This window comes from Coregonus lavaretus, assembly GCF_964263955.1.
Source record: "Coregonus lavaretus genome assembly, chromosome: 5".
NCBI classification, from domain to species: Eukaryota; Metazoa; Chordata; class Actinopteri; order Salmoniformes; family Salmonidae; genus Coregonus; species Coregonus lavaretus.
The window spans coordinates 41,725,628-41,752,564 of NC_139992.1; the positions used below are offsets into that span (position 1 = coordinate 41,725,628).

The following is a 26,937-nucleotide window of genomic DNA, read 5'->3' on the forward strand; positions in this document are numbered from 1 at the left end:
ATATATATACACACAAACACAGTATCTCACAAAAGTGAGTACACCCCTCACATTTTTGTAAATATTTGAGTATATCTTTTCATGTGACAACACTGAAGAAATGACACTTTGCTACAATGTAAAGTAGTGAGTGTACAGCTTGTATAACAGTGTACATTTGCTGTCCCCTCAAAATAACACAACACACAGCCATTAATGTCTAAACCGCTGGCAACAAAAGTGAGTACACCCCTAAGTACTGCGCAGCCGGCTTCATCGATCTGGCCAAGGCTTTCGACTCTGTCAACCACCGCATTCTTATTGGCAGACTAAATAGCCTTGGTTTCTCTAATGACTGCCTCGCCTGGTTCACCAACTACTTCTCAGATAGAGTTCAATGTGTCAAATCGGAGGGCCTGTTGTCTGGACCTCTGGCCGTCTCTATGGGGGTGCCACTGGTTTCAATTCTCGGGCCGACTCTATTCTCTGTGTATATCAATGATGTTGCTCTTGCTGCTGGTGAAGCTCGGATCCACCTCTATGCGGACGACACCATTTTGTATACATCTGGCCCTTCATTGGACACTGTGTTAACAAACCTCCAAACGAGCTTCAATGCCATACAACACTCCTTCCATAGCCTCCAACTGCTCTTAAACACTAGTAAAACTAAATGCATGCTCTTCAACCGAACGCTGCTGGCACCCGCCCACCTGACTAGAATCACTACTCTCGGCGGGTCTGACCTAGAGTATGTGGACAACTACAAATACCTAGGTGTCTGGTTAGACTGTAAACTCTCCTTCCAGGCTCACATTAAGCATCTCCAATCAAAAGTTAGATCTAGAATCGGCTTCCTATTTCGCAACAAAACCTCCTTCACTCATGCTGCCAAACATGCCCTCGTAAAACTGACTATCCTACCGATCCTTGACTTCGGCGATGTCATTTACAAAATAGCCTCCAACACTCTACTCAGCAAATTGGATGTAGTCTATCACAGTGCCATCCGTTTTGTCACCAAAGCCCCATATACTACCCACCATTGTGACCTATACACTCTTGTTGGCTGGCCCTCACTACATATTCGTCGCCAAACCCATTGGCTCCAGGTCATCTATAAATCACTGCTAGGCAAATCCCTGTCTTACCTTAGCTCACTGGTCACCATAGCAACACCCACCCGTAGTCTGCGCTCCAGCGGGTATATCTCACTGGTCATCCCCAAAGCCAACACCTCCTTTGGCCGCCATTCCTTCCAGTTCTCTGCTGCCAATGACTGGAACGAACTGCAAAAATCTCTGAAGCTGGAGACTCTTATCTCCCTCACTAACTTTAAGCGTCAGTTGTCAGAGCAGCTTACCAATCACTGCACCTGTACACAGCCCATCTGTAATTAGCCCACCCAACTACCTCACCCCCATATTGTTATTTATTTAGCTAATTTGCACCCCAGTATCTCTATTTGCTCATCATCTTTTGCACATCTATCATTCCAGTGTTAATACGAAATTGTAACTATTTTGCACTATGGCCTATTTATTGCCTTACCTACATAACTTACTACATTCGCACACACTGTATATATATTTTCTGTTTTAATTTTTGACTTTATGTTTTGTTTACCCCATATGTAACTCTGTGTTGTTGTTTTTATCGCACTGCTTTGCTTTATCTTGGCCAGGTCGCAGTTGTAAATGAGAACTTGTTCTCAACTGGCTTACCTGGTTAAATAAAAAATTAATACATGTTTTTTTGAAAATGTCAAAATTTGGCCCAAAGTGTCTATTTTATGTGGCCACCATCATTTTCCAGCACTGCCTTAACCCTCTTGGGCATGGAGTTCACCAGAGCTTCACAGGTTGCCACTGGAGTCCAATGCTCTGCTTCAGTATGTCACAGTACATGTTGGCATTCATGGTTCCCTCAATGAACTGTAGCTCCCCAGTGCCGGCTGCACTCATGCAGCCCCAGACCATGACACTCCCACCACCATGCTTGACTGTAGGCAAGACACACTTGTCTTTGTACTCCTCACCTGGTTGCCGCCACACACGCTTGACACCATCTGAACCAAATAAGTTTATCTTGGTCTCATCAGTAATCCATGTCCTTAGTCTGCTTGTCTTCAGCAAACTGTTTGCGGCCTTTCTTGTGCATCATCTTTAGAAGAGGCCTCCTTCTGGGACTACAACCATGCAGACCAATTTGATGCAGTGTGCAGCGTATGGTCTGAGCACTGACAGGCTGACCCCCCCCCTTCAACCTCTGCAGCAATGCTGGCAGCACTCATACGTCTATTTCCCAAAGACAACCTCTGGATATGACGCTGAGCACGTGCACTCAACTTCTTTGGTCGACCTTGGCGAGGCCTGTTCTGAGTGGAACCTGTCCTGTTAAACCGCTGTATGGTCTTGTCCACCGTGCTGCAGCTCAGTTTCAGGGTCTTGGCAATCTTCTTATAGCCCAGGCCATCTTTATGTAGAGCAACAATTCTTTTTTCAGATCCTCAGAGTTCTTTGCCATGAGGTGCCATGTTGAACTTCTAGTGACCAGTATGAGGGAGTGTGAGAGCGAGGACACAACATTTAACACACCCGCTCCCCATTCACACCTGAGACCTTGTAACACTAGGGGAAATGGCTAATTGGGCCCAATTTGGACATTTTCACTTAGGGGTGTACTCACTTTTGTTGCCAGCGGTTTAGACATTTAATGTCTGTGTGTTGAGTTATTTTGAGGGGACAGAACATTTACACTGTTATACAAGCTGTACACTCACTACTTTACATTGTAGCAAAGTGTCATTTCTTCAGTGTTGTCACATGAAAAGATATACTCAAATATTTACAAAAATGTGAGGGGTGTACTCACTTTTGTGAGATACTGTGTTTGTGTGTATATATATATATATATATATATATATAGTTGAAGTCGGAATTTTACATACACCTTAGCCAGATACATTTAAACTCAGTTTTTCACAATTCCTGACATTTAATCCTAGTAAAAATTCCTTGTCTTAGGTCAGTTAGGATTACCACTTTATTTTAAGAATGTGAAATGTCTGAATAACAGTAGAGAATTATTTTTTTAAGCTTTTATTTATTTCATCACATTCCCAGTGGGTCAGAAGTTTACATACACTCAATTAGTATTTGGTAGCATTGCCTTTAAATTGTTTAACTTGGGTCAAACATTTTGGGTAGCCTTCCACAAGCTTCCCACAATAAGTTGGGTGAATTTTAACCCATTCCTCCTGACAGAGCTGGTGGAACTGAGTCAGGTTTATAGGCCTCCTTGCTCGCACACACTTTTTCAGTTCTGCCCACACATTTTCTATAGGATTGAGGTCAGGGCGTTGTGATGGCCACTCCAATACCTTGACTTTGTTGTCCTTAAGCCATTTTGCCACAACTTTGGAAGTATGCTTGGAGTCATTGTCCATTTTGGAAGACCCATTTACTACCAAGCTTTAACTTCCTGACTGATGTCTTGAGATGTTGCTTCAATATATCCACGTAATTTTCCTTCCTCATGATGCCATCTATTTTGTGAAGTGCACCAGTCCCTCCTGCAGCAAAGCACCCCCACAGCATGATGCTGCTACCCGCGTGCTTCACGGTTGGGATGGTGTTCTTCGGCTTGCAAGCACCCCCCTTTTTCCTCCAAACATAACGATGGTCATTATGGCCAAACAGTTCTATTTTTGTTTCATCAGACCAGAGGACATTTCTCCAAAACGTACGATCTTTGTCCCTATGTGCAGTTGCAAACCATAGTCTAGCTTTTTTATGGCGGTTTTGGAGCAGTGGCTTCTTCCTTGCTGAGCGGCCTTTCAGGTTATGTCGATATAGGACTTGTTTTACTGTGGATATAGATACTTTTGTACCTGTTTCCTCCAGCATCTTCAAGGTCCTTTGCTGTTGTTCTGGGATTGATTTGCACTTTTCACACCAAAGTACGCTCATCTCTAGGAGACAGAACGCGTCTCCTTCCTTAGCGGTATGACGGCTGCGTGGTCCCATGGTGTTTATACTTCCGTACTATTGTTTGCAGAGATGAACGCGGTACCTTCAGGTGTTTGGAAATTGCTCCCAAAGATGAACCAGACTTGTGGAGGTCTACAATTTGTTTTCTGAGGTCTTGGCTGATTTCTTTTGATTTTCCCATGATGTCAAGCAAAGAGGCACTGAGTTTGAAGGTAGGCCTTGAAATACATCCACAGCTACACCTCCAATTGACTCAAATGATGTCAATTAGCCTATCAGAAGCTTCTAAAGCCATGACATCATTTTCTGGAATGTTCCAAGCTGTTTAAAGGCACAGTGAACTTAGTGTATGTAAACTTCTGACCCACTGGAATTGTGATACAGTGAATTATAAGTGAAATAATCTGTCTGTAAACAATTGTTGGAAAAATGACTTGTCATGCACAAAGTAGATGTCCTAACCGACTTGCCAAAACTATAGTTTGCTAAAAAGAAATGTGTGGAGTGGTTGAAAAACAAGTTTTAATGACTCCAACCTAAGTGTATGTAAACTAGTAGCTACTAGTCTCCTGAGTGGCGTAGTGGTCTAAGGCACTGCATCGCAGTGCTAACTGTGCCACTAGAGATCCTGGTTCGAATCCAGGCTCAGTCGCAACCGGCCGGGACCGGGAGACTCATGGGCGGCGCACAATTGGCCCAGCGTCGTCCAGGGTAGGGGAGGGAATGGCCGGCAGGGATGTAGCTCAGTTGATAGAGCATGGCGTTTGCAACGCCAGGGTTGTGGGTTCGATTCCCACGGGGGGACAGTATAAAAAAAAAAATGTATTCACTAAACTGTAAGTCGCTCTGGATAAGAGCGTCTGCTAAATGACTAAAATGTAAATGTAAACTTCCGACTTCAAATATATATATATATATATATCTGGCAAATATTAGTAGGAGTTGCGCTGCAGAGATGACTCACCTTACGAAGCTCCCAATTTTGCTCGTTGTGCTTCTTTGTAAACAAACACACGTGACTGGCTCAAACACCGGTTTTGGAAAACTAGTAACGGTAAGCTTCATAATGAAAAAGCTTCATAATGAAAAATTATCTAACGGCTGAAATGATGAACGCGATCTGCTTTATGTATTACCTAGTGCACAAGTTGACTTCAGGTATTTATTTAAAGAGTACTAATATTCAAAGTCCATAAGATGTCACTTACCAGAGTGCTAACAAGTACTAAGGAATCCTCATAGAGAATGCTAACTAAATGCTAATGAGCGCATTGCGAACATTTTGTACAGTTTCTGACCTAAACTATACAATTAACTCTCAAACTCTACTCACAGTTTGTGAATAATAGCCTGCAAGGCTCTTGATCCAGGAGGGGATTCTCTGCTGTTACCAAGCGAATGCTTGATTTTGGAAGAAGCTAACCACTTAGCTAGATAGTTAACTTGCTACTAAATTAGCAAACCAAATGCACAGCTGCAGAGCATTTAGCACATTTTAGACAGTTAACTTAATAGTTATAAGATATCTAGCTGGAAAACATTTAGTTGCGAATTCCATACTGTAATTAGATCACCTGGCGCATGCTGTACAACAGTGAGTGACTCACAAGGGTCTCTCGTCGTGTGCTTGTAAACAAAAACCACGTGAAATGACTGGGGACTACCATAAGCAACATCATAATGTGACCAGTGAAATGAAGAATGCAATGTTCTTTATCTCCTAACATATTGCACAAGTTGACTGCAGGTATTTACTTAAAAAGTAGCTACAAATATTCAAATGTATAAAAAAAGATATTGAACAACCATCCAGTCGCTTTTCCCAAATACCTCAGTTAAGGGTATATATACGGTATACCGCCCTAGTCTAGTTGATGATCCCTGCTCTAGAAGTCAATGACCACTACAGGCCTAAAAGCTGTAGGCTATATCCATTAGCATAGCACTGTGCTAACATGCTGAAGAGTGTCACTAATTAAAGTTGGAGATATTTGGATCCTTTCCTCCTAGTCTGTTTGCATACAGCTGTGATGTGAATGTGATATGTTGACAACTCTAGTTTAGTAGCTTGTCACCTAACAGACTGTGTGCTGCTGCTGGCTGGCCAGGAGTGTGTGTATAGTGCGTGAGTAGTTCAATGAAGGAATGTGACGCTTATGAACTGTTGCAAGATCAGTTCTCCTTGACCCCAAACCTGACCCCGTCCATGATAAGCAAAGCCAAAACACTCTTTCTAGACCAGGGCACTAAGGGCTTTGAGACAGGGCAGGTAGATGCTGTAGGCTGCTGTATTTGCATACCGGTAATGTAGAAAAGACAGGGGCTCAAATGGAGAAGTTTGAAACAGAACAGGCACTTTAGTTTGATATTAGAAAAAAAGTCTGACTTCACAGAACTAAGATTCACTGGAAAGTTCACCCGTGTGTGTGTGTGTGTGTCGCAATGGCCAGAAAGTAGTAGAGTAGGAGGAGATGGAAACAGAAGACAGACCTCAGAGACAAACGCAGACGACTGCAAAGGAAGTGTAGTAAATTATGTTTATCAGTCGACCATATTTGGAGGCGAATCGTGACCTTGACTGTTTTGCTGCAAAACAAAAAGTGAAAAGTTAAAGCGAAGACTTGTTGGTCACATCTCTCTTGTCCGAATGGTACCCTATTCTCTATGTAGTGCACTACTTTTGACCAGGAAGTGCATTTCGGATAGCCTACATAGGGTGCCATTTGGGACACAGCCTCTTTCTCTCTCACAGAATAGAGAATTTCCTCTCCTTGAAAGCCTGCGTTTTTGGTTTGGGGAGGGGAGAGGGGCCGACAGAGGGGGGTATTAGTTTAGCAGGAAGGATGTGAGTGAAGTTTTTTGCGCAAAGAAAATGACCCTCATGGTCACCATGGCGATGGCGGTTTCCCCCTTCTGGTCTGTCTGCATGCCAGTGTTGGTTGCTACAGGAGACCGCTTTAAAATGGATTGGGTTCATCTTTTTTTCCATAGTGATATTTTCTTCCTGGTGTCTACTGTTGCCAAATTCTGAAAACAAATGTTAGAGATATTTGGATCCTATTAATTAATTTATTGCCATACTTTCCAGTGTCCAGTCACATTGTGCATCCCACCCAGTGTCTCTGAGCCAAGTAGAGGCCTGGGTCTGGGTGGGCCTGCACTGCTGCTTTTAAGCAGAGAGATTGACTCACCCTCATTCATATTACACATCAACACTGCTGTGTGTGTGTGTGTGTGTGCAGCATAGAGAGAGGACTGTGTCAGAGTGCATTACAGAGAGGACAGTGTGAGTGGGTGTGGTGATAGGCTTGAAAATGATATCATGGTGTCTGTTTGTGTTATGTGTGTTGAGTAGGTTTATGGCCTGTATACTGTGTGCGAGGGAGAAAGAGTGCATTGTGCATCGGGCCTGTAATGGATCCACTTCTCTGGCCATGTGTGGTTTGACCTCAGGAGCCTGAAAAATGCAGAGCTGCACAGTGCAATAACTATGGCACGCTAACCTTGTTAGCTTCAAGTGTCCTGACATCTTTTTTATCAGGTAAAAACATATTTGATGATGTTGAAACTATGAAGATTAGATCAAGATAATGACCTATGTGCTAAGCATAAGTGATGTAATGTGATGGCAGGCCCCAGAGCAGCTCCCATTTTGTCACCATGCAGACACACACACACACACACACCGTTTTGTGCTAATTTATCATGTGAGTTACAGTAACCATGGTAACCAGCTGTCACGTCATAGTGGTTTGGAGACTAAAGCGAGAAGCTGTGGTTGTGGTCTGTTCTGATGCCAAGAACACAACACACACAGAGAGCTGTTATCAGCCTGCTTTCAAATAAAATACAATTTGATTGGTCACACACTTTTTGTAGATGTTATCGCAGGTGTAGCGAAATGCTTATGTTCCTAGCTTCAACAGTGCATTAATACCCTTGACTGTCCATCCAAGACCATATGATCATTATCAGTCTACAGCCAGTCACTATTCCAACTGTCTATCCTCCAAGATCACTTAGTGTTTCAGTCACTGGCTCTATGGTGATCTAAGGCTGGGTTTCCCAAACTCGGTCCTAGTGACCCCCCCCCCCCCAAAACGTGCACCCAGGGGGGCCCCAGGACCGAGTTTGGGAAACCCTGATCTAAGGCCTCCATCTCAGCACCTTGTCAGCATAGGACCCCTCCCCCACCTCAACTCTGACCCTGCTTCACCGGTTTCTTACCTCTCACCTTTCACCACCTTTCTTCCCCTCTCCCTCCCTCTCTTTCTCCACCTCCAGTAGTTATTACCCAACAGCAGGTCCCGCTGATAGTAGTGTCTGACATTCCCTCACGCTGCCCGGCTCAGTTCACATTCCAGTCACGCTCCAGTCTGAATGCTCTGCCCCTAAATCAGACTCTGTTACTTCATCACCCAGGAGACAACTGTAGTCTAGTCTACCTGACTGTCCAGGTTGGCCCAGACTCACCCTGCTGAGGTTTCACTGTTGATCAGCTCACATATTTGTGCCTGAGGCTGGAACAATAGCCTGCACAGTCCTGTGGGTCCCCTGGAGTTAACTCAGGTTACTATGGTCTCTATACAGGTGATCTCCATGTCAGCCTTCTTTCTAAGGGTGAGGTCTAAAGAACTATGGTCAGGGCTGCTACCAACACATCAGGTGGCTAGTGGCTACTTCTACCTTGTGATGCTAGGGGAAGCACTACAATACTGTCTGAGACCTTCCCTCTTCTCTGGAAGAGCAGAACCACTCAGTCCACACCTTCTAACATCCGCTAACTTTCTCACCTCGTGACCATGGCCCAAAATAAGCATCACCTGCTCCTAGTTTCACTTCACCTCCACTGTGTCACACTGAGTGTGTCACTGGGCCTCTCGCAGGGGGAACCTACTGATTAATGGCCTGCAAACCTCACTCATGCAAATACCTCTTTGTCACCAGGCATAGGCCTAACTTTAATTTTGACATGCTGCTGCCAACTGCCTCTCTAGAACTGTAGCTATGATTCATATTTCAAATCATAGTATTTTTGTTTGTGTTTGCAGGTAACACCCTTTACTGTAAATGTTGATAGTGCCTCCAGGGCCTAGGGCCTGTTCATTTCCCATCAGCCAAACCCCAAAATGGCTCAACTTTCACCTACAGGGAGGATTAACTAAGGATTATGCAAAGGCTCCTGCTTGTGCCACCGGTCACTAAAAAGTAGGTTTTCAGAATGTGCCTAACCATTGCAGAATCATAGGTAAACACCAAAACTAAAGCCAAAACTCTCACCTCTTCGAATACCAACAGCCACTTTAAAGAGGCAATCTGCAGTTACTACATCAATTTTTGGACTAATAAATGAATGACATATTATGTACCCATTTGATTCTTGAAGAATATAACTTATACATGCCTCATAAGCTTAGTTCAACTGTCGTAGCCCATCAGAACCCAAAATATAAGCTTGTTTTACACCAATGCTTGTAAACAAAGTAAAACACTATATAGCCTCAACATGGTTGAAACTATAATTTTTATATCACAGATGGTCAGTCCTTGCATCCATATCTCTGTCGATGAATTTGAGAGTGGTTACTTTTCTTCAGCCCCATCCCACACATTTTTACCGAAACGGGCAGGGCGAACGCTTTGTTATTGTTTCAACTGCTGATTGCCACTGTAAGGCAAACCGTCATGTTTAATCAGTCATCTGATCATGTCATTGAGTCTATATTTGACCTGTACACTGACTGGATGCCAACCCCAGTCCCCACTCCGTCTCGCCCGTCCTGATGCCAGCTGGTCATCCGGTTGCTGGGTGCATTCCCCATGGCCACGGGGTATACCAGACAGGGCTGACTGGCGGGTCATGAGTTGCTCTAGTACCCGGTGCCTCCCTGTGCTGGCCAAGCCAGGTACATCTCTGTAGCACAGACCTTTCTAGGGACCAGGTCCCTTTGAATGTTTTAGACTTGCAGACAGTTGGCGGCCTATTCTGTTTCCTGATTTATGTATATTGTCATGGTAAGCTTCATTAAATTGCAGGCTTCTAGGCTCTATGTTGTGCAGTACACATACTGTTGTCATGACAACCAGTGGTTGTGTGCATACATGCTCTTGCATGATTCTCTATGCAATGCTGAAGTGAAAAGGCCTCTTCTTTTTAGGTAGAAGTGAAGGAGCCAATGACTTGACTGTTGTAAAGTGTTTAAAAGCAGTGATATCCCACAGAGACAGAACCAGCAGCAGAGAGGAAATCCATTAGCAATACCTCTGAAACACTAAAAGCATCCCTAAACGCCTGCGTGTGTGTGTGTGTGTGTGTGTGTGTGTGTGTGTGTTGTCCTCCATGCCATGTATTAATGGAAATCCTAAGAGCCTGTTCTGTTTCGCTGACTCAGCAACATAAATATATTGGAAATCAAGAATCCTGGAATGGGTCCTGGGAATGTTGGAACCGGAGTGAGACTGTAGTATTCCTCCATCAGCACTCAGGGAGTCAAGGAAAGTCAGCTTGCGTTTCCCGTTCCAGATGGCTGACTGAACACACAGCCGCTGAAAATGAATCACATGGATCTGAGCTCTCCTCTGTTTGTTAGGAGTCTGATGGGCTGAGGGAGAGTGGGATGGAAAGGAGGAGGAGAGAGCCACTGGAAGTGATGGGTAGGATGACTCGGGTACACTGACAGAGAGTGTGAATGTGGGAATCTGTGTGCTACTGACTAACAGTGCATTTTCCACCAGACGCGGCGTCGGCAGGAGAATTTCAGGGGAGCCCAAGTCATTTTAAATTGAGAACATATAGCCAGCTTAACAATGTTCAAACAATGTGTGAGTTTAGCTATTCTCTGCTTCAGGTGTACAATGACAAGGGCACATTGCACATGCCGAAAAGGCCAGTAATGCCATCATACTGTGGGCCTATGGCTGCATCGGTGATGCACACCATTATGATAAGCAGCAACATGGTTGATATCCTGAGAACAGAGTGACAATCAAATCAATTTAACAGATTGGAAAGCTCACAACGCTATTGTTCATTTGAGAAACACAGAAACACAATCACATTGGAGACAGATCTTTACCCCTTTTTATTGCAGGATAGATGGACATTGACACTAGTTACTCTTGAATAATAGTTTTAAAACAAACACTTCAATGAAGCAACATCGAATGAATCAACATATCATTTCAAAATGTACATATAAGCCAACTTGTTTGTAAATGTTAGAAATCTAAGTAGGTTATTATTACTAGAGCGTAATTTCAGGTGAACAAAAAATTTACCATACCAGAGCTGGCCAACCTTGCTCCACTCCCTGATCTACTGGGTGAGCAGACCTTTATTCCAGCCCAGCAACAATACACATTATCAACTCATTAGGTTTGATAAGTTGAATCAGGTGTGTTAGTACTGGGCTGGAACGTAAGCCTGCACACCTCCCAGGAGCAGGATTGGCCCGCTCAAGTTGTAATAGCTACATTGTGACTTTTAACTGTATTGTTGTATACAACATTTGGTAACATAAGTACACATACCACTCATGGCATACAAGGATGTGCCAGCAGTCTCTTGGGACATTCATTGGAACCTCTTCATCTGCAGACAGGCTTTCACAGCATTATATTACAATTAGACAGCCCTGATTATTATGTTGCTATCATAGGAGGTTGGTGGCACCTTAATTGGGGAGAACGGGCTCGTGGTAATGGCTGGAGCGGAATCAGTGGAATGGTATCAAATACATCAAACACATGGTTTGCAGGTGTTTGATGCCATTCCATTAGCGCCGTTCCGGACATTATTATGAACCGTTCTCCTCTCAGCAGCCTCCTGTGGTTGCTATTGACTCTGTCGGTCTTCATAGCTTTCCCCTCTAGGGACTAGAAGTGGAGAATATTTTCGTAATGTCCTCCCTTAAAATGACCTGCCCTATCTAACTAGCTAGTAGCCTACTCTCTCCCTTTTCTGACAGCTGGAGAGGCAAATCCTTTCACCCTCCTCCATGCCTGTTATCTACACATGCATTTGTAGCATGTGTTTTTAATTTACAATGATAAATACATAAAGATAACAAGCTAAAATGAAATGAGCTAGCTGATTTTATAGTTCTCTTAGCTATACAGTATGTCTAATTGGCTAGCTAGTTAGCAGCTCATTAGCCTAAACACAGTGGCCTGCTGTAGCCAGCTAGCTACTAGGCGACATTTTGCTAGCTGTCTTAGAAGCGCTTAAGAAAACACATTGCACCTAACTATGGTGTGCCGTTTGTCTGCCATTTGTTCGCTTGCTGACTACACAGTGTGTTTTAGGGACTACCCGCCTGGGCGTCTGACTGCCGACATTTTCATCCGTTTCTGCATGTAGAATCTGTTTGCACTCGGTTTACAAATTACAGCCGCCACTTTGTTCAGAGGTGCTAAGTACTCTCGGCCAGCAAACACTAACGCTGTGTCCGTTCCTTAAGGCAGACTCCTTCCCTCAGCTCTGCTTGGTAATATGACCTTTACCAGATGCAGGATGTCCTGCAGCCTGGCTGTGTACTCAGTGCCATAAACCAGAATGCTTATCTCCACTATATAGCCAAGTTAACATTACTCATTGTGTATTTGTTTTTTTGGGGGGTTAGATCAGCTTGAATAGTGCAGATTGTGGCTTTATTCCTTCTGTTACTATTTTTCTACTATTTCTCTTGTTTCTCTCTCTGGATTGTTGGGAAGGGGCCCGTAAGTAAGAATGTCACTGTTAGTCTCCACCTGTTGTTTACAAAGCATGTGACAAATCAAATTAGATTTTAGATTTTACTATATCCACACCAATCACTGCCCAAGGCTGATAGCATATCGCAACCTAGTGGCAGAGGAATCACTCTGCCAGGGTGTTTACCTGACTGTATCTGTTACGGTAACTGCAGTCTATTGTGAGACATTTATTATTATTATTAAAGGTAATTTTAGGTTACTGTAAGTTTGTTGTGGGCCCAGTGACTCTGCATGTCAACTCCATTTCCACTGAAGATTTACCCTGGTGTTTTACTAAAAAGCCTCAGACTTTTGTGTTTCCACCTCCAAATTACCCTGGTGTTTTACCAAAAACAGCCCGGCTCCTGGGACTCCCTGGGCCATGGCCTCAGTGGACCTGCTCTGACTTGGGGCCAAGGCAGCCCTAGCTATGGAAACACAATTTCTCTAGTATAACATCAGGATGTCTGCACTAGTGTAACACTGGTATTGCAGTCAAAAAGCAGCACAACCAGAATTCACATAAGTGATGTGCCACTGCCTACCTACCACGTTACGATTGACTCATGTAGTATAAAAGTAATCCTTCTACCCCCCCCCCCCCCAATAAAAGAAATATATATATATATTGGGTGGTTGTCCCACTAGCTATCATAAGTTGAATGCACCAATTTGTAAGTCGCTCTGGATAAGAGCGTCTGCTAAATGACTGAAATGTAAATGTAGGGCTGAGCAATATATCTAATTAATTTGAGTTTGTTTTAAGCGCAAAATTGCAAATGTCTGTATCGCAAGAATCAAGTATTATAATTTTGTTCTTGTTTTTATGAACGCTTATGTCCGCATGTTCACGGCTTTTGTCTATTTGGTCTTGTCTCCTTCACTCCTTCTGCTGTGACTGTGCACCTTCCCATTTACACACCAAGCCCCTCCCCCACACATCAAGCCCCTCCCCCTGCCACTCACAATAACAAAGATGAAAGATCACTTCTTACTCTGATTTTACCCTACTAAAACAGGAGTATCAATGAACATTGATTCTGGAAAATGAATGTTCAGTTTCTGTCTCACGCTGGAACAGCTAGCAGCTAGCCTAGTCTGTGTTTTTTAAATGTGCATGAGCATAAAAAACGATTATATAATGAATTGGCAACTCGTTTTCATTCTGAGAAATAAAGGTAGGCCGCTATTTCAACATCTGAACAAAGTGGACAGGCTAGTATGCTGTTCAAACAGTTGGAGATGGAGGGAGAATGGGCAAGACAAAACATTTAAGTGCCTTTGAACGGGGTATGGTAGTAGGTGCCAGGCTCACTGGTTTGTGTCAAGAACTGCAACGCTGCTGGGTTTTTCACGCTCAACAGTTTCCTGTGTGTATCAAGACTGGTCCACCACCCAAAGGGGGAGGGGGGGCCCAACTCAATATTAGAAAGGTGTTCTTAATGTTTTGTACACTCAGTGTATATTGTGAATCGCCCATACGTTTGAAAAAATCAAGATATAATTTTTAGGCCATATCGCCCAGCCCTAGACTACCGGTAATTGTATTGCAAACACAGATGTGTAAACACTGGCCAAGCCACTTGCATGTAGCGATACTCTACCTTTGACCGATTATTGGTCACGCAAGCTGTTATTGCACAGATTAACCCATTCCACATATTACTACATAATAATAATAATAATAATAATAATAATAATAATCTCTAGTATAGAGTATATAGACTACATGCACTCACTCACTCACACACACAATATGCATTAGGACAATGTTCTGTGAAATTAAGACACACGCACACCTACCTACCTGTGCTACGCGCTGAAGCTCACAGAGCCAAACCTTAAGGAAGTTTTTATGAACTCCTCTCCTATCTCAGTCTACAGTCCACCACTGAAGAGGTCCTCTGAGTGCATGTAGAAAACACACTCTCTTCACCACCACCTGGCTGCCACTTAAACAATATGTTCCAATATCCACACTAGCATACTACTTAAGATGAAGGAATGCATTGGACATGCATTGTAAGTGGTATGCTAGTACGGATAACTTAGCCAGAGGTACTATTGATAATCTGCCCATCCCATCCCTTCCCATCCCATCCCATCTATGCTGCCTGCACATCACTTAATGTAGGTCTAAATTAATAAACAGCAGTGCGATACAAAAGTTGCAAAATGTAAATGCCTTCCCTGTCCCTGACCGCTGCGCACGTCTGTTTAGACGTATCTTGAGTGGTGTTTTAAACAAATGAGAGAGTAAATGTAATATGAAAGGCTGGCTTCCTGCATTCCTGCAGCTCTGTGTTTGACTGGTCATCATGTGTTTTTGACACCCAACTGTTTTTTTAAGTGGTCAGGAATGAAGGACAGCTGGTCTGCTAAACGCAACTCAATGTCTCATGACTCCCATCTTTGAGAGAGAGAGAGAGAGAGAGAGAGAGAGAGAGATTCAGGGGAGAGAGAAAGAGGTGAGAGAGATTCAGGGGAGAGAGAAAGAGGTGAGAGAGATTCAGGGGAGAGAGAAAGAGGTGAGATAGATTCAGGGGAGAGAGAAAGAGGTGAGATAGATTCAGGGGAGAGAGAAAGAGGGTGAAGGAGAGAGTGCAGAAGAGAGGATGAGTAGGCTATTTCCTTCCCATCTGTGTGTTTGGTTTTGGGAGCTGCCTGCTTGCTGGCCTGCCTGCCCTAGTTTTTGTTTGTGTATTGTGACTGGGCTTACCGGGCTCCTGGTTTTGTTCTTGGGATAAAGACCAGAGGCTTTTATTCTTTTCTCAGACTGATGCAGCATTCAACCACAAACCCTCTATTCCTCCCTCCTTCTTTACTTTGGGAATAATGTCTCTTTCAGTGACTGGTCCCATGCTTTGACATAACAAAGAGAATTCTGTGTGAAGACGACTGTCTGGACAGAGAAGCTCAAATGATGGTTAACAGGGTGATTTGTAGAGGTTACATAAGAAGGCCTTTGGCATTCTGTTAAGATGAGCAGCACTAATGTTTTAGCTAAAGTCTGAAAGGAAATCGTACTGTGTTCGGGAAGAATCGCAAGAGCGTTGTGCCAAGAAAGTATTTGCCTATTAGTGAGGCAGCTTAGAACAATGCACTTCTGGGTCATGATCCCTCAAGGCCAGGTTTTAAGGTTCGCACACATCACATGAATGTGGATCTAGCGTTCGTCTGCCGAACGCAGCCTTTGTTTTAGGGACAACCCGCCTTACACGTCCGACTGCCGCCATTTTTCACTACATGTACAATCTGTGCACACTCAGTTAGCAAATGACGTTCAGAGGTGAAGTCATCTCGGACAGCAAACACTAATGGTGTGTCAGAACCCTAAACTAGAGTAACCTAAACCACTGTGTCAACAATAACTGTGCCATGAAGTAACAGTTTGGGGCATTGAGCTTATCTTTTTCTTTATGACAGTAGTGATGGGGTACAAAATCGATTACAGTTATATATCCCGATACTTTTAGGTTTAATTTATTTGCACCAAAGAAAATAAGTGATAAACAACAATACAGATAAAAACAAAATCAAATAAATAAACTGTGTAGGTGTGGTTGGAAGCCCAAGGGATTATATACTGTAAAAACCACACCACAAAAAAACAATATACAATACATAAGTGCAAAAATAAGAAAGGTTTGTAAAAACAAATAACAAAACCCACTAATCACAAATGTACAAATTAACCGATCAGCAATCACAAAAAATATATAAACAGTAAATGTTTTGTTTAAATGTGGATGTGCGTGTGTGAGAGTTGGGCTATATGGAGGAGGTTACGGAGTCGTTTGGTTCATTAGGCTGACCCCTAGTCTTCGCTTGAAGTTATTGAGGGATGCTGAGGTTTTGGCAATGTGAAGATAAGAATTCCAGGGTATGGTACCTCTGTATCTGATAGAGAATTGACTATGTGAGGTGCGGCAGTGGGGAGGGTCAAGGTTATCACAGTGTATTTTGTTATGTAGATGAAAATGCATAATTGGCGTACATTGATGTCATAAATATACAAGATATTGAGTTTCTTAAACAAAGGTGCAGATGGAGCCAGGTGGTAATTAGAGGTGGTGGCTAGTCTTGCAAATGCATTTTGTATGATGAGTAATTTGTAATATGTACAGTCCCGTGTGGCTCAGTTGGTAGAGCATGGCGCCTGCAACGCCAGGGTTGTGGGTTCGATTCCCATGGTGGTACCAGTACGGAAAAAACATATATGAAAATGTATCCACTCACTACTTTATGTCGCTCTGGATAAGAGTGTCTGCTAAATGACTAACATGTAAATACTGGCCCAGACAATATTACAGTAAATGAGATATGGTTAAATTAAGCTATAGTAAAGAGTTAGGAAGCAAGTCTGATTAACCAAACCACTAATCTTTCTGATGATGATAACAGATTTAATCACTTTGCTGCAGACAAATTGAATATGATCTTTCCAGGATATCTTTCCAGCAATTAGAACTCAGAGGAATTTAGTGGATGTGACTTGTTCCATTTAATTCCCACCCACTTCTGGCTCTTCTTTTTTACAATATTTCTTATTCTTAATATTAAATACAATCAAGTAGGATTTCTTTTACATTTAAAGATAATTTGTTTATCTGGAACCATTCAGAAAAGGTGGCCATGCCTGAGTTGGCTTCATTAATTAGTCAATCAAAATTATTCTGTGATAAAATCAAATTGGTATCATCAGCAGAGAATGGGAAGTACGGTAGAAGACACAGCAGCAAGGTCATTGATATAGATTAGGAATAACAAAGGTAAAGTTATCGAACCCTGTGGGACGCCACAGGATATCTTGGCCATGGTAGATGCACAGCCGTTTGCATAAACAAATTGTTCTCTATCATAAACATAACTATATAACAAATTATATGTAAATCATGAAAACCGTAATAATGCAATTTAGAAAGTAATATTTTATGATCAACCATGTCAAATGCTTTGGATAAATCTAAAAAGATGCCAAGAGTGTATTCATTGTTAAGGGCTGTAAATATTTTATCCACAAGTTGCAAAAGAGCCATATCTGTGGAATCGTTTTTACGAAAACCATATTGGTGATCATACCAATTTTTCTAGGATTTTAGAAAAACATGGTAGTACAGATATTGGGCGATAATTTGTAAAAGATCTTGGATCCCCAGATTTATAGAAGGTGATAACTTTGCCAATTATGAAATCTTTAGGAACAATACCAGTTTGCATAAATTTGGTCAAGATATACAGTACCAGTCAAGGGTTTTTCTTTATTTTTACTATTTTCTACAATGTAGAATAATAGTGAAGACATCAAAACTATGAAATAACACGTATGGAATCATGTAGACAACATATTCGTGCCATTATACTCCTTATAGTGTGCTTTAAAATATGGGGTGTGTCTTGATTCTGAAATTAAAACAATCACATTCATTTATTCAACATTAAACCTACTATTCATATCTAAAAAGTACCCTTTTTGATTTAGGTTATTTTTAGACATTGTTTGGAACTACACTTCCGGTCAAAAGGTTTAGAACACCTACTCATTCAAGGGTTTTTCTTAATTTTTTACTATTTTCTACATTGTAGAATAATAGTGAAGACATCAAAACTATGAAATAACACATATGGAATCATGTAGTAACCAAAAAAGTGTTAAAACAAATCAAAATATATTTTATATTTGAGATTTTTCTAAGTAGCCAACCGTTGCCTTGATGACAGCTTTGCACACTCTCAACCAGGTTCATGAGGTAGTTACCTGGAATGCATTTCAATTAACAAGTGTGCCTTGTTAAAAGTTAATTTGTGGAATTTATTTCCTTCTTAATGCGTTTGTGCCAATCAGTTGTGTTGTGACAAGGTTGTGTTGGTATACAGAAGATAGCCCTATTTGGAAAAGACCAAGTCCATATTATGGCAAGAACAGCTCAAAAAAGCAAAGGGAAACGACAGACCATCATTACTTTAAGACATGAAGGTCAGTCAATCTGGAAAATTTCAAGAACTTTTAAAGTTTCTTCAAGTGCAGTCGCAAAAACCAAATGGAAACTCTTGTTTGCAACTGTTGGACTAATAATTACATTATTGTTTGTGTAAGCTGCTCCTCTGAACAACACTCTCCTGACGAGAGAGTATATTTTCTATGCCAGGCAAAATCGCACCTCATTAGCTCATTGTTATGGATGTATCCAAATAAATGTCACTAGAAAACAGCATTCATAGGCTTGGTTGTAGCAACCTAATGATGGGTATAGGGAAAATTAGAGTATCATGTAGGAGCCTGAACCTATTGCTGTTCCATTGAACTGGATGAATGGAATATGAATGAGAATCATCCAATATGCTGTAATAGAAATAAGGCCATGCTCATATAGTGAGTCAACCTATTTTCAGCCTTTTTATTTCCAACTCATTTTCTCATGCTCTCTCTTGTCTCTGTGCAGCAATATAGTGAGAAATATGTTTGGAACATAAAATCGCAGTATCGAATTGCAATACATATAGAATCGTTCAGAATCGCAATAGATATCGTACCGGCACCTAAGTATTGTGATAATATCGTATGGTGAGCCCTACAGTAGTGGACTAGGCCCTGACAGATACCTTGGCTCTCTGATCAAGAGTTCCGACCTGACCTTTCTGTCACCCTCTTTCCTCTCTCTTTCTCTAGGGGGCAGTGAGGGGCAAGGTCACATTCTCCAGCGCTTTCCTGAGAAGGACTGGGAGGACAATCCCTTTCCACAAGGCATCGAACTGGTATGTAACTAACATAACTCACACAAACAAATGCACAATAGCCTACATATTTACCCGATACTACATACATCATCCATACCTGAAGAAAGGCTGCATCATGAAGGGATCAACCCAGAATCATTTACTGTTAATGTGTATTTATTGTCTCCCAAATAACCCTTATTCCAATACTGATTACCTCATTATTGTCTAATGTGTTTTGCTAGAGTTAATATTGAAGAATTCCTAAGTGTTCATTATGTTTTACAAGATTAATGCCTACAGCACAATGTGTTCAATGGTTATTCCTTGGCTTGCTTCTAGCCTATTTCTCACCCTGATCCAAAATAGTGGTGTAAGGTTAATAATTTCTGACACGTGGAAAGTTTTCTTAACTTGGTGTAGCCTAGTGGTGGAAAATAACTAAATGATAGGCTAGAGATCAGAGGTGAGTCACAGAGAGATGAAGAGTAGGGACATGTGATATACCACACTGGGACATGGCACACTAATACTGTATGTTCCTCTCCTGTCATCACTCTCTCGTGCTTCATTTTACATTTACATTTTAGTCATTTAGCAGACGCTCTTATCCACAACGACTTACAGTTTTTGAGTGCATAGATTTTTCATACTGGCCCCCCGTGGGAAACGAACCCACAACCCTGGCGTTGCAAGTGCCATGCTCTACCAACTGAGCTACAGGGGATCTATCTCTCCCTTCTCTCCTTCTATCCCTTTCACCTCATTCCCTTTTCCCTCCTTCTTCCCTTCTTTCTCGACCCCTGCCCCCTTGACCCATTTTCTGTCGACCTCGCCCTCCCTCGCTCCTCTTCTCTCCCTCTCTCCTTTTCTCTCTCAGTTCTGTCAGCCCAACGGATGGCAGTTAGTTCCAGAGAGGGAGCGTCCGTCGTTCTTCGTGTCGGTTCTGACCGACATCAACTCAGAGCGTCACTACTGTGCCTGTTTCACGTTCTGGGAGGGCCTGGACAACCCTCAGGTGAGAGACTGGAGGAGAAAGAGATGAGGCCCCCTGGCCACACTGCTCCTCACACACTGAGCCAATGTCATTATGAACCAATAACAGTGTCCTTACAGCAGTACTGTGTAGCTACTGTGTGCCAACATTTTACACTGGCATCAAAGACGATCTAATCATATGAGAAACCGATAACGATTTATAAAAGTTCTAAGCAGTATGTGACGTCTGTGATATGACGTTAGATCTTTAATGATACATCAATAGAACATTTGCACAAAGTAAGCTACGTTCTGTACACTGTTTGGTCTTCTGTCTCTCCCTGTGTGTGTAGCTACAGAAGGCTGAGGCCAGTGAGGTGGATGAGGACGAGGTCCCAGGGCTGGTCCAGCCGGCCCAGGTCTTCGCCCCCAAGAGCCTGGTGCTGGTGTCCCGTCTGGACCACACAGAGGTCTTCAGGGTAAGACGCACCTCAAAGCACTACTGCATGTCTCTGTCCAATACTCCAATTGCACATCTCATCTCTGTTTCTTGTTACAACAAAGAGTGTTTGAGACAAAACTCTAGGCTTGGTTTGGATGTATTTTTCTTTAGGTAGTAGATGTGTTCTTCACCAAAATAACCCCCATTTGTGTCATTTCGCTAAAAGTCAAGGAAAGTGTGTGCTTGTCTTTTAACTGTGTGCCTCCTCTGTGCAGAACTGTTTGGGGCTCATCTACACTGTGCATGTGGACAGCCTCAGCGTTCCCTTGGAAACGGTGATCGGAAACCTCCTCACCTGCGTCATCCCCGTTGCTGGTGGTTCTCAGGTAAACACACCTCCTTTCACCATGCATACCGACTTGTACGTACTCTCCTGGGCTATGCAACCCTCCCAACCAGCTAGCCTATTAGTTTGTTAGCCCCATCCAACCTGCTAGCATATTAGCTTAGCATGTTGGCCAATGCAGACAGCTAGCACATTAGCTTAACCAACCTGTTAGCATTGTAGCTTAGCATTAGCGGGTGTGCTATGCTAACCCACAGTGCTGAGTCAATGCCGGGTCCTCAGCACAGAGGAGATGGCCAGCATAGTAACCTACAGGAGGTTGGTGGCACCTTAATTGGGGAGGACGGGCTCGTGGTAATGGCTTGAGCGGAATAAGTGGAATGGTACTAGCCATTATTATGAGCCATCCTCCCCTCAGCAGCCTCCACTGTAACACACTATGTATAGGAATATCTACTTAGCTCTTGTATTCACCCTATGTGCACAGTTTAAACTTACTGTTTGTCTCAAACTAATTCAATGACGCTACAGCATGAAGCAGTGTAACATACAGTAAACTAGTATACTAAATCGTGCACGACTAGTATATTGGGCCTATACAGTGAGGGGAAAAAAGTATTTGATCCCTTGCTGATTTTGTAGTTTGCCCACTGAAAAAGAAATGATCAGTCTATAATTTTAATGGTAGGTTTATTTGAACAGTGAGAGACAGAATAACAACAAAAAAATCCAGAAAAACGCATGGCAAAGATGTTATAAATTGATTTGCATTTTAATGAGGGAAATAAGTATTTGACCCTCTCTCAATCAGAAATATTTCTGGCTCCCAGGTGTCTTTTATACAGGTAACGAGCTGAGAATAGGAGCACACTCTCAAAGGGAGTGCTCCTAATCTCAGTTTGTTACCTGTATAAAATACACCTGTCCACAGAAGCAATCAATCAATCAGATTCCAAACTCTCCACCATGGCCAAGACCAAAGAGCTCTCCAAGGATGTCAGGGACAAGATTGTAGACCTACACAAGGCTGGAATGGGCTACAAGACCATCGCCAAGCAGCTTGGTGAGAAGGTGACAACAGTTGGTGCGATTATTTGCAAATGTAAGAAACACAAAATAACTGCCAATCTCCCTCGGCCTGCGGCTCCATGCAAGATCTCACCTCGTGGAGTTGCAATGATCATGAGAACGGTGAGGAATCAGCCCAGAACTACACGGGAGGATCTTGTCAATGATCTCAAGGCAGCTGGGACCATAGTTACCAAGAAAACAATTGGTAACACACTACGCCATGAAGGACTGAAATCCTGCAGCGCCTGCAAGGTCCCCCTGCTCAAGAAAGCACATATACATGCCCGTCTCAAGTTTGCCAATGAACATCTGAATGATTCAGAGGAGAACTGGGTGAAAGTGTTGTGGTCAGATGAGACCAAAATGGAGCTCTTTGGCATCAACTCAACTCGCCGTGTTTGAAGGAGGAGGAATGCTGCCTATGACCCCAAGAACACCATCCCCACCGTCAAACATGGAGGTGAAAACATTATGCTTTGGGGGTGTTTTTCTGCTAAGGGGACAGGACAACTTCACCGCATCAAAGGGACAATGGACGGGGCCATGTACCGTCAAATCTTGGGTGAGAACCTCCTTCCCTCAGCCAGGGCATTGAAAATGGGTCGTGGATGGGTATTCCAGCATGACAATGACCCAAAACACACGGCCAAGGCAACAAAGGAGTGGCTCAAGAAGAAGCACATTAAGGTCCTGGAGTGGCCTAGCCAGTCTCCAGACCTTAATCCCATAGAAAATCTGTGGAGGGAGCTGAAGGTTTGAGTTGCCAAACGTCAGGCTCGAAACCTTAATGACTTGGAGAAGATCTGCAAAGAGGAGTGGGACAAAATCCCTCCTGAGATGTGTGCAAACCTGGTGGCCAACTACAAGAAACGTCTGACCTCTGTGATTGCCAACAAGGGTTTTGCCACCAAGTACTAAGTTGTGTTTTGCAGAGGGGTCAAATACTTATTTCCCTCATTAAAATGCAAATCAATTTATAACATTTTTGACATGCGTTTTTCTGGATTTTTGTTGTTATTCTGTCTCTCACTGTTCAAATAAACCTACCATTAAAATTATAGACTGATAATTTCTTTGTCAGTGGGCAAACGTACAAAATCATCAGGGGATCAAATACTTTTTTCCCTCACTGTACGTACATTTCTGTACATTTTGTTCCCTTGTGTACATGCAATTCAACCTCGCTGTACATTGGTTCCTCCTGTGTGTTACAGATAAATGAATCCCCAGTATGTAGTTTAAATCTTTCGGTTCCTCAGGCCCTAGCCTGTGACTGGCTACTGGGCTGCTTTCAGGACCAGGTAACATCACCTTCCGGCAGCTTCTTACCAATCCGCTTGCCTTATTGTGATTTTATCTGTTTAGATAAACATGATGATTCTAAAAAGTATGTTTGTATTTCATATAATCATCTCAAACCATGCTGATTAATATGCACTCAGTGGTTTGCAGTTTGCATTAGTCTGCTTTTGTGGGTTTTGTGGTCTAACGATCCTGCATATTCCATGCTACATTAACCTGTCCAATCATTTTGATCATTTGAGACCTTTTTAAAGTCAATGAATTGTTTTGATTCTGTGTGCTGTTTGTCATGGATTGATCTGATGTGGTCGCAATTATTGATCTGTTACAGAAGTGCATAGACTTTTCACTTGGTGAGGAACACACACACACACACACACACACATACACACATACACATACACACACACACACACACACACACACACACACACACACACATACACTGGTTCTCTGAGGGTGACCATATGGGGCACCAGATGGCCTCATAGCAGGCAGTGCAGTGGTCTGAATGAGAGACAGGACTAATCAGCATTAACACACACACACACTCACACACACATCTTGCAAACAAAAACAAACATACGCTTGACTTACACAGACCTTCAGGCATTGGATAGTATAGCGCAGAGCGTTCTGTAATCTAACGGTGCATGAAAAGCTATGCTAGGTGTTTGTTACGTGTAATAGCAGGTCAAATGTCAAACTTCTAATGACACAGGCCTTTCTATTAGACTCAGGTCTAATGTTGGAGTTGCTAGGACTCTCCCCAGTCATGCCACGTCAACCCAACATGCATTGCAACACATCCCCTTTACTACTGGAACTGGCAATTATCTCAACTGTCAGATACGCACTCCTGGCATACAGAGCAGCAACCTTTAGCCCAATTACTGTACTCTGGACTATAAACGAGTCTAATATGGAACCTGCCTGAACGTTTGTGTGTATGCACCTGCCTGTGTGATTAAATAGATAATTGTAAATGACTGTCTGTCTGTGCAGTCTCCACAATGACTTCCAGCTACCAGCCCAAGGACATTCTGTCAATCGGCCAAGCTCCATAAATAATGTATTTTTTTGATTTCCTGAAATATTAACTGTAAAACATGAACTAAGGAAATGTACCTTTTTAAAGTAACTTCACTGAAAAATGCCAATGTTACACAAGTATACATTTTAATTCCTCAGTTATTTCACCCCGTGGTCATGAACACCTCGTCTGACTAATTCGCCCATTTGATGTATGTACTGAGCTGTGGGAGCTTTCATTTTTTGACAGCTGGTTTGACTCTGTGCCTTATGTTAATGTTGCCACATTCTCATGTCATAATGCCACGCTGTTACCGTCTGTGTATATTTATATTGTCATGTTAATGTTTTATTGTCATATTGTTTTGTCATGTTTTTGTTTGCACCCTGTTGTGTCTAATCCGTGTGTTCTCCTATGGTGTTTCTATCTCTCTCTCTCTCTCTCTCTCTCTCTGTCTCTCTGTGTGTGTTTCTCTCTCTCTGTGGGGTGCTTGACTTATGTAGCCGGGCCAGGAAGAGAGAGAGGAGAGCTTGGTACGCCACCTGACTACTTTATTCTCCTCTCAACCAATCAGCTCCTAGCTTTCCCTAGTTCTGTCAGAATCCTCCTATGTCTGTGTATTTCACCTACCTCTCTCTAAGTCCATCCTCCTCTCCTCCTCTGCCAGTCAAAACGCAGACCTCTCATGGGAAAACCAATCAAATCACTTTGATAAGGCTCAATCTGTGACCCAATGGCTGATCATTTTACAAATCTGTTATTGGTAAATTCAAGGATATATAATTGATTGTTGACCAGAAGAGTGACGGTGAAATGGTGATCAGTTGGGTCACTGCGTTGATGTCTCAACAGCTCTCCCATTGCTGCTGCTGTAGAGAGCATGGCTAACGCCAACCTTTCCTTTCCAGCTATACACAGATATACCTGGGCCCTGTATTTTAAGTACTTTGAGATGAAGATTTGGCTACATTCGATTCCTGCTTCTGGAGTTTATTCGAAAAGGCCTGTTTTTCAATAAATCCCCCCTCCCCCCCAAAAAAAAATGGGGTATAATTTTTTTGTTGAAATTATTTATAAATATATACATTTGTAATTTTTATAGTGAAATATGTATTTTCAAAGAATTTCTAAATACATGTATATAGAACTACCTGGAAGTACTTAAAATACTTTGTATTCCTACCTGATGTGGTATACAGCCTCTGTAGGCAGATCCAGTTGTTTCTGTGTATTCTATTGTATTACTATGTGATGTCTGTCCAAGAGGCTGCTGTGGTTGTAGGATGCCTTCTTAGTCCTTGTGCTACCTGTCCTGTATGCAACTCTATGCTATTTGTCTTCATTTGCAGCCAAGACTCACTGTAATAATCATGCTGTGCAAATTATGCCTTAACTCATGTGGGCTAACAGGCTTTTTCGGTCTTGCAAAAACGTAAAAATCCCAAACAGTCATTGAAATTGCATGCAACATAAAGATCACACTTACAAATTATGGCAACGTACAGTGTCGTGCATAACTATTCACCCCCCCAAAGTCAATACTTTGTAGAGCCACCTTTTGCAGCAATTATAGCTGCAAGTCTCTTGGGGTATGTCTCTATAAGCTTGGCACATCAAGCCACTGGGATTTTTGCCCATTCTTCAAGGCAAAACTGCTCCAGCTCCTTCAAGTTGGATGGGTTCTGCTGGTGTACAGCAATCTTTAAGTCATACCACAGATTCTCAATTGGATTGAGGTCTGGGCTTTGACTAGGCCATTCCAAGACATTTAAATGTTTCCCCTTAAACCACTCGAGTGTTGCTTTAGCAGTATGCTTAGGGTCATTGTCCTGCTGGAAGGTGAACCTCCGTCCCAGTCTCAAATCTCTGGAAGACTGAAACAGGTTTCCCTCAAGAATTTCCCTGTATTTAGCGCCATCCATCATTCCTTCAATTCTGACCAGTTTCCCAGTCCCTGCCGATGGAAAAACATCCCCACAGCATGATGCTGCCACCACCATGCTTCACTGTGGGGATGGTGTTCTCGGGGTGATGAGAGGTGTTGGGTTAGAGCCAGACATAGCGTTTTCCTTGATGGCCAAAAAGCTCAATTTTAGTTTCATCTCACCAGAGTACCTTCTTCCATATGTTTGGGGAGTCTCCCACATGCCTTTTGGCAAACACCAAACGTGTTTGCTTATTTCTTTCTTTAAGCAATGGCTTTTTTCTGGCCACTCTTCCGTAAAGCCCAGCTCTGTGGAGTGTACGGCTTAAAGTGATCCTATGGACAGATACTCCAATCTCCGCTGTGGAGCTTTGCAGCTCCTTCAGGGTTATCTTTGGTCTCTTTGTTGCCTCTCTGATT

General features: G+C 42.7%; 1 protein-coding gene across 5 annotated transcripts in view; it reads left to right on the top strand.

Annotated features, from left to right (window-relative positions):
* LOC311129029 (myotubularin-related protein 5-like) overlaps positions 1-26,937 on the top strand; it is a 70,391-nt gene that overhangs the window by 12,249 nt on the left and 31,205 nt on the right. For 2 of the 5 annotated variants that reach the window (XM_084161280.1, XM_084161281.1), the window contains exons 3-7: positions 19,375-19,460; positions 20,302-20,439; positions 20,753-20,878; positions 21,117-21,227; positions 25,097-25,126. In XM_084161280.1, coding sequence (XP_084017406.1) covers positions 19,375-19,460; positions 20,302-20,439; positions 20,753-20,878; positions 21,117-21,227; positions 25,097-25,126 — 491 coding nt within the window. Of the gene's footprint in view, positions 1-19,374; positions 19,461-20,301; positions 20,440-20,752; positions 20,879-21,116; positions 21,228-23,472; positions 23,560-25,096; positions 25,127-26,937 lie in introns of all 5 variants that reach the window. The other 3 variants (XM_084161282.1, XM_084161283.1, XM_084161279.1) reach the window with 2 other exon arrangements.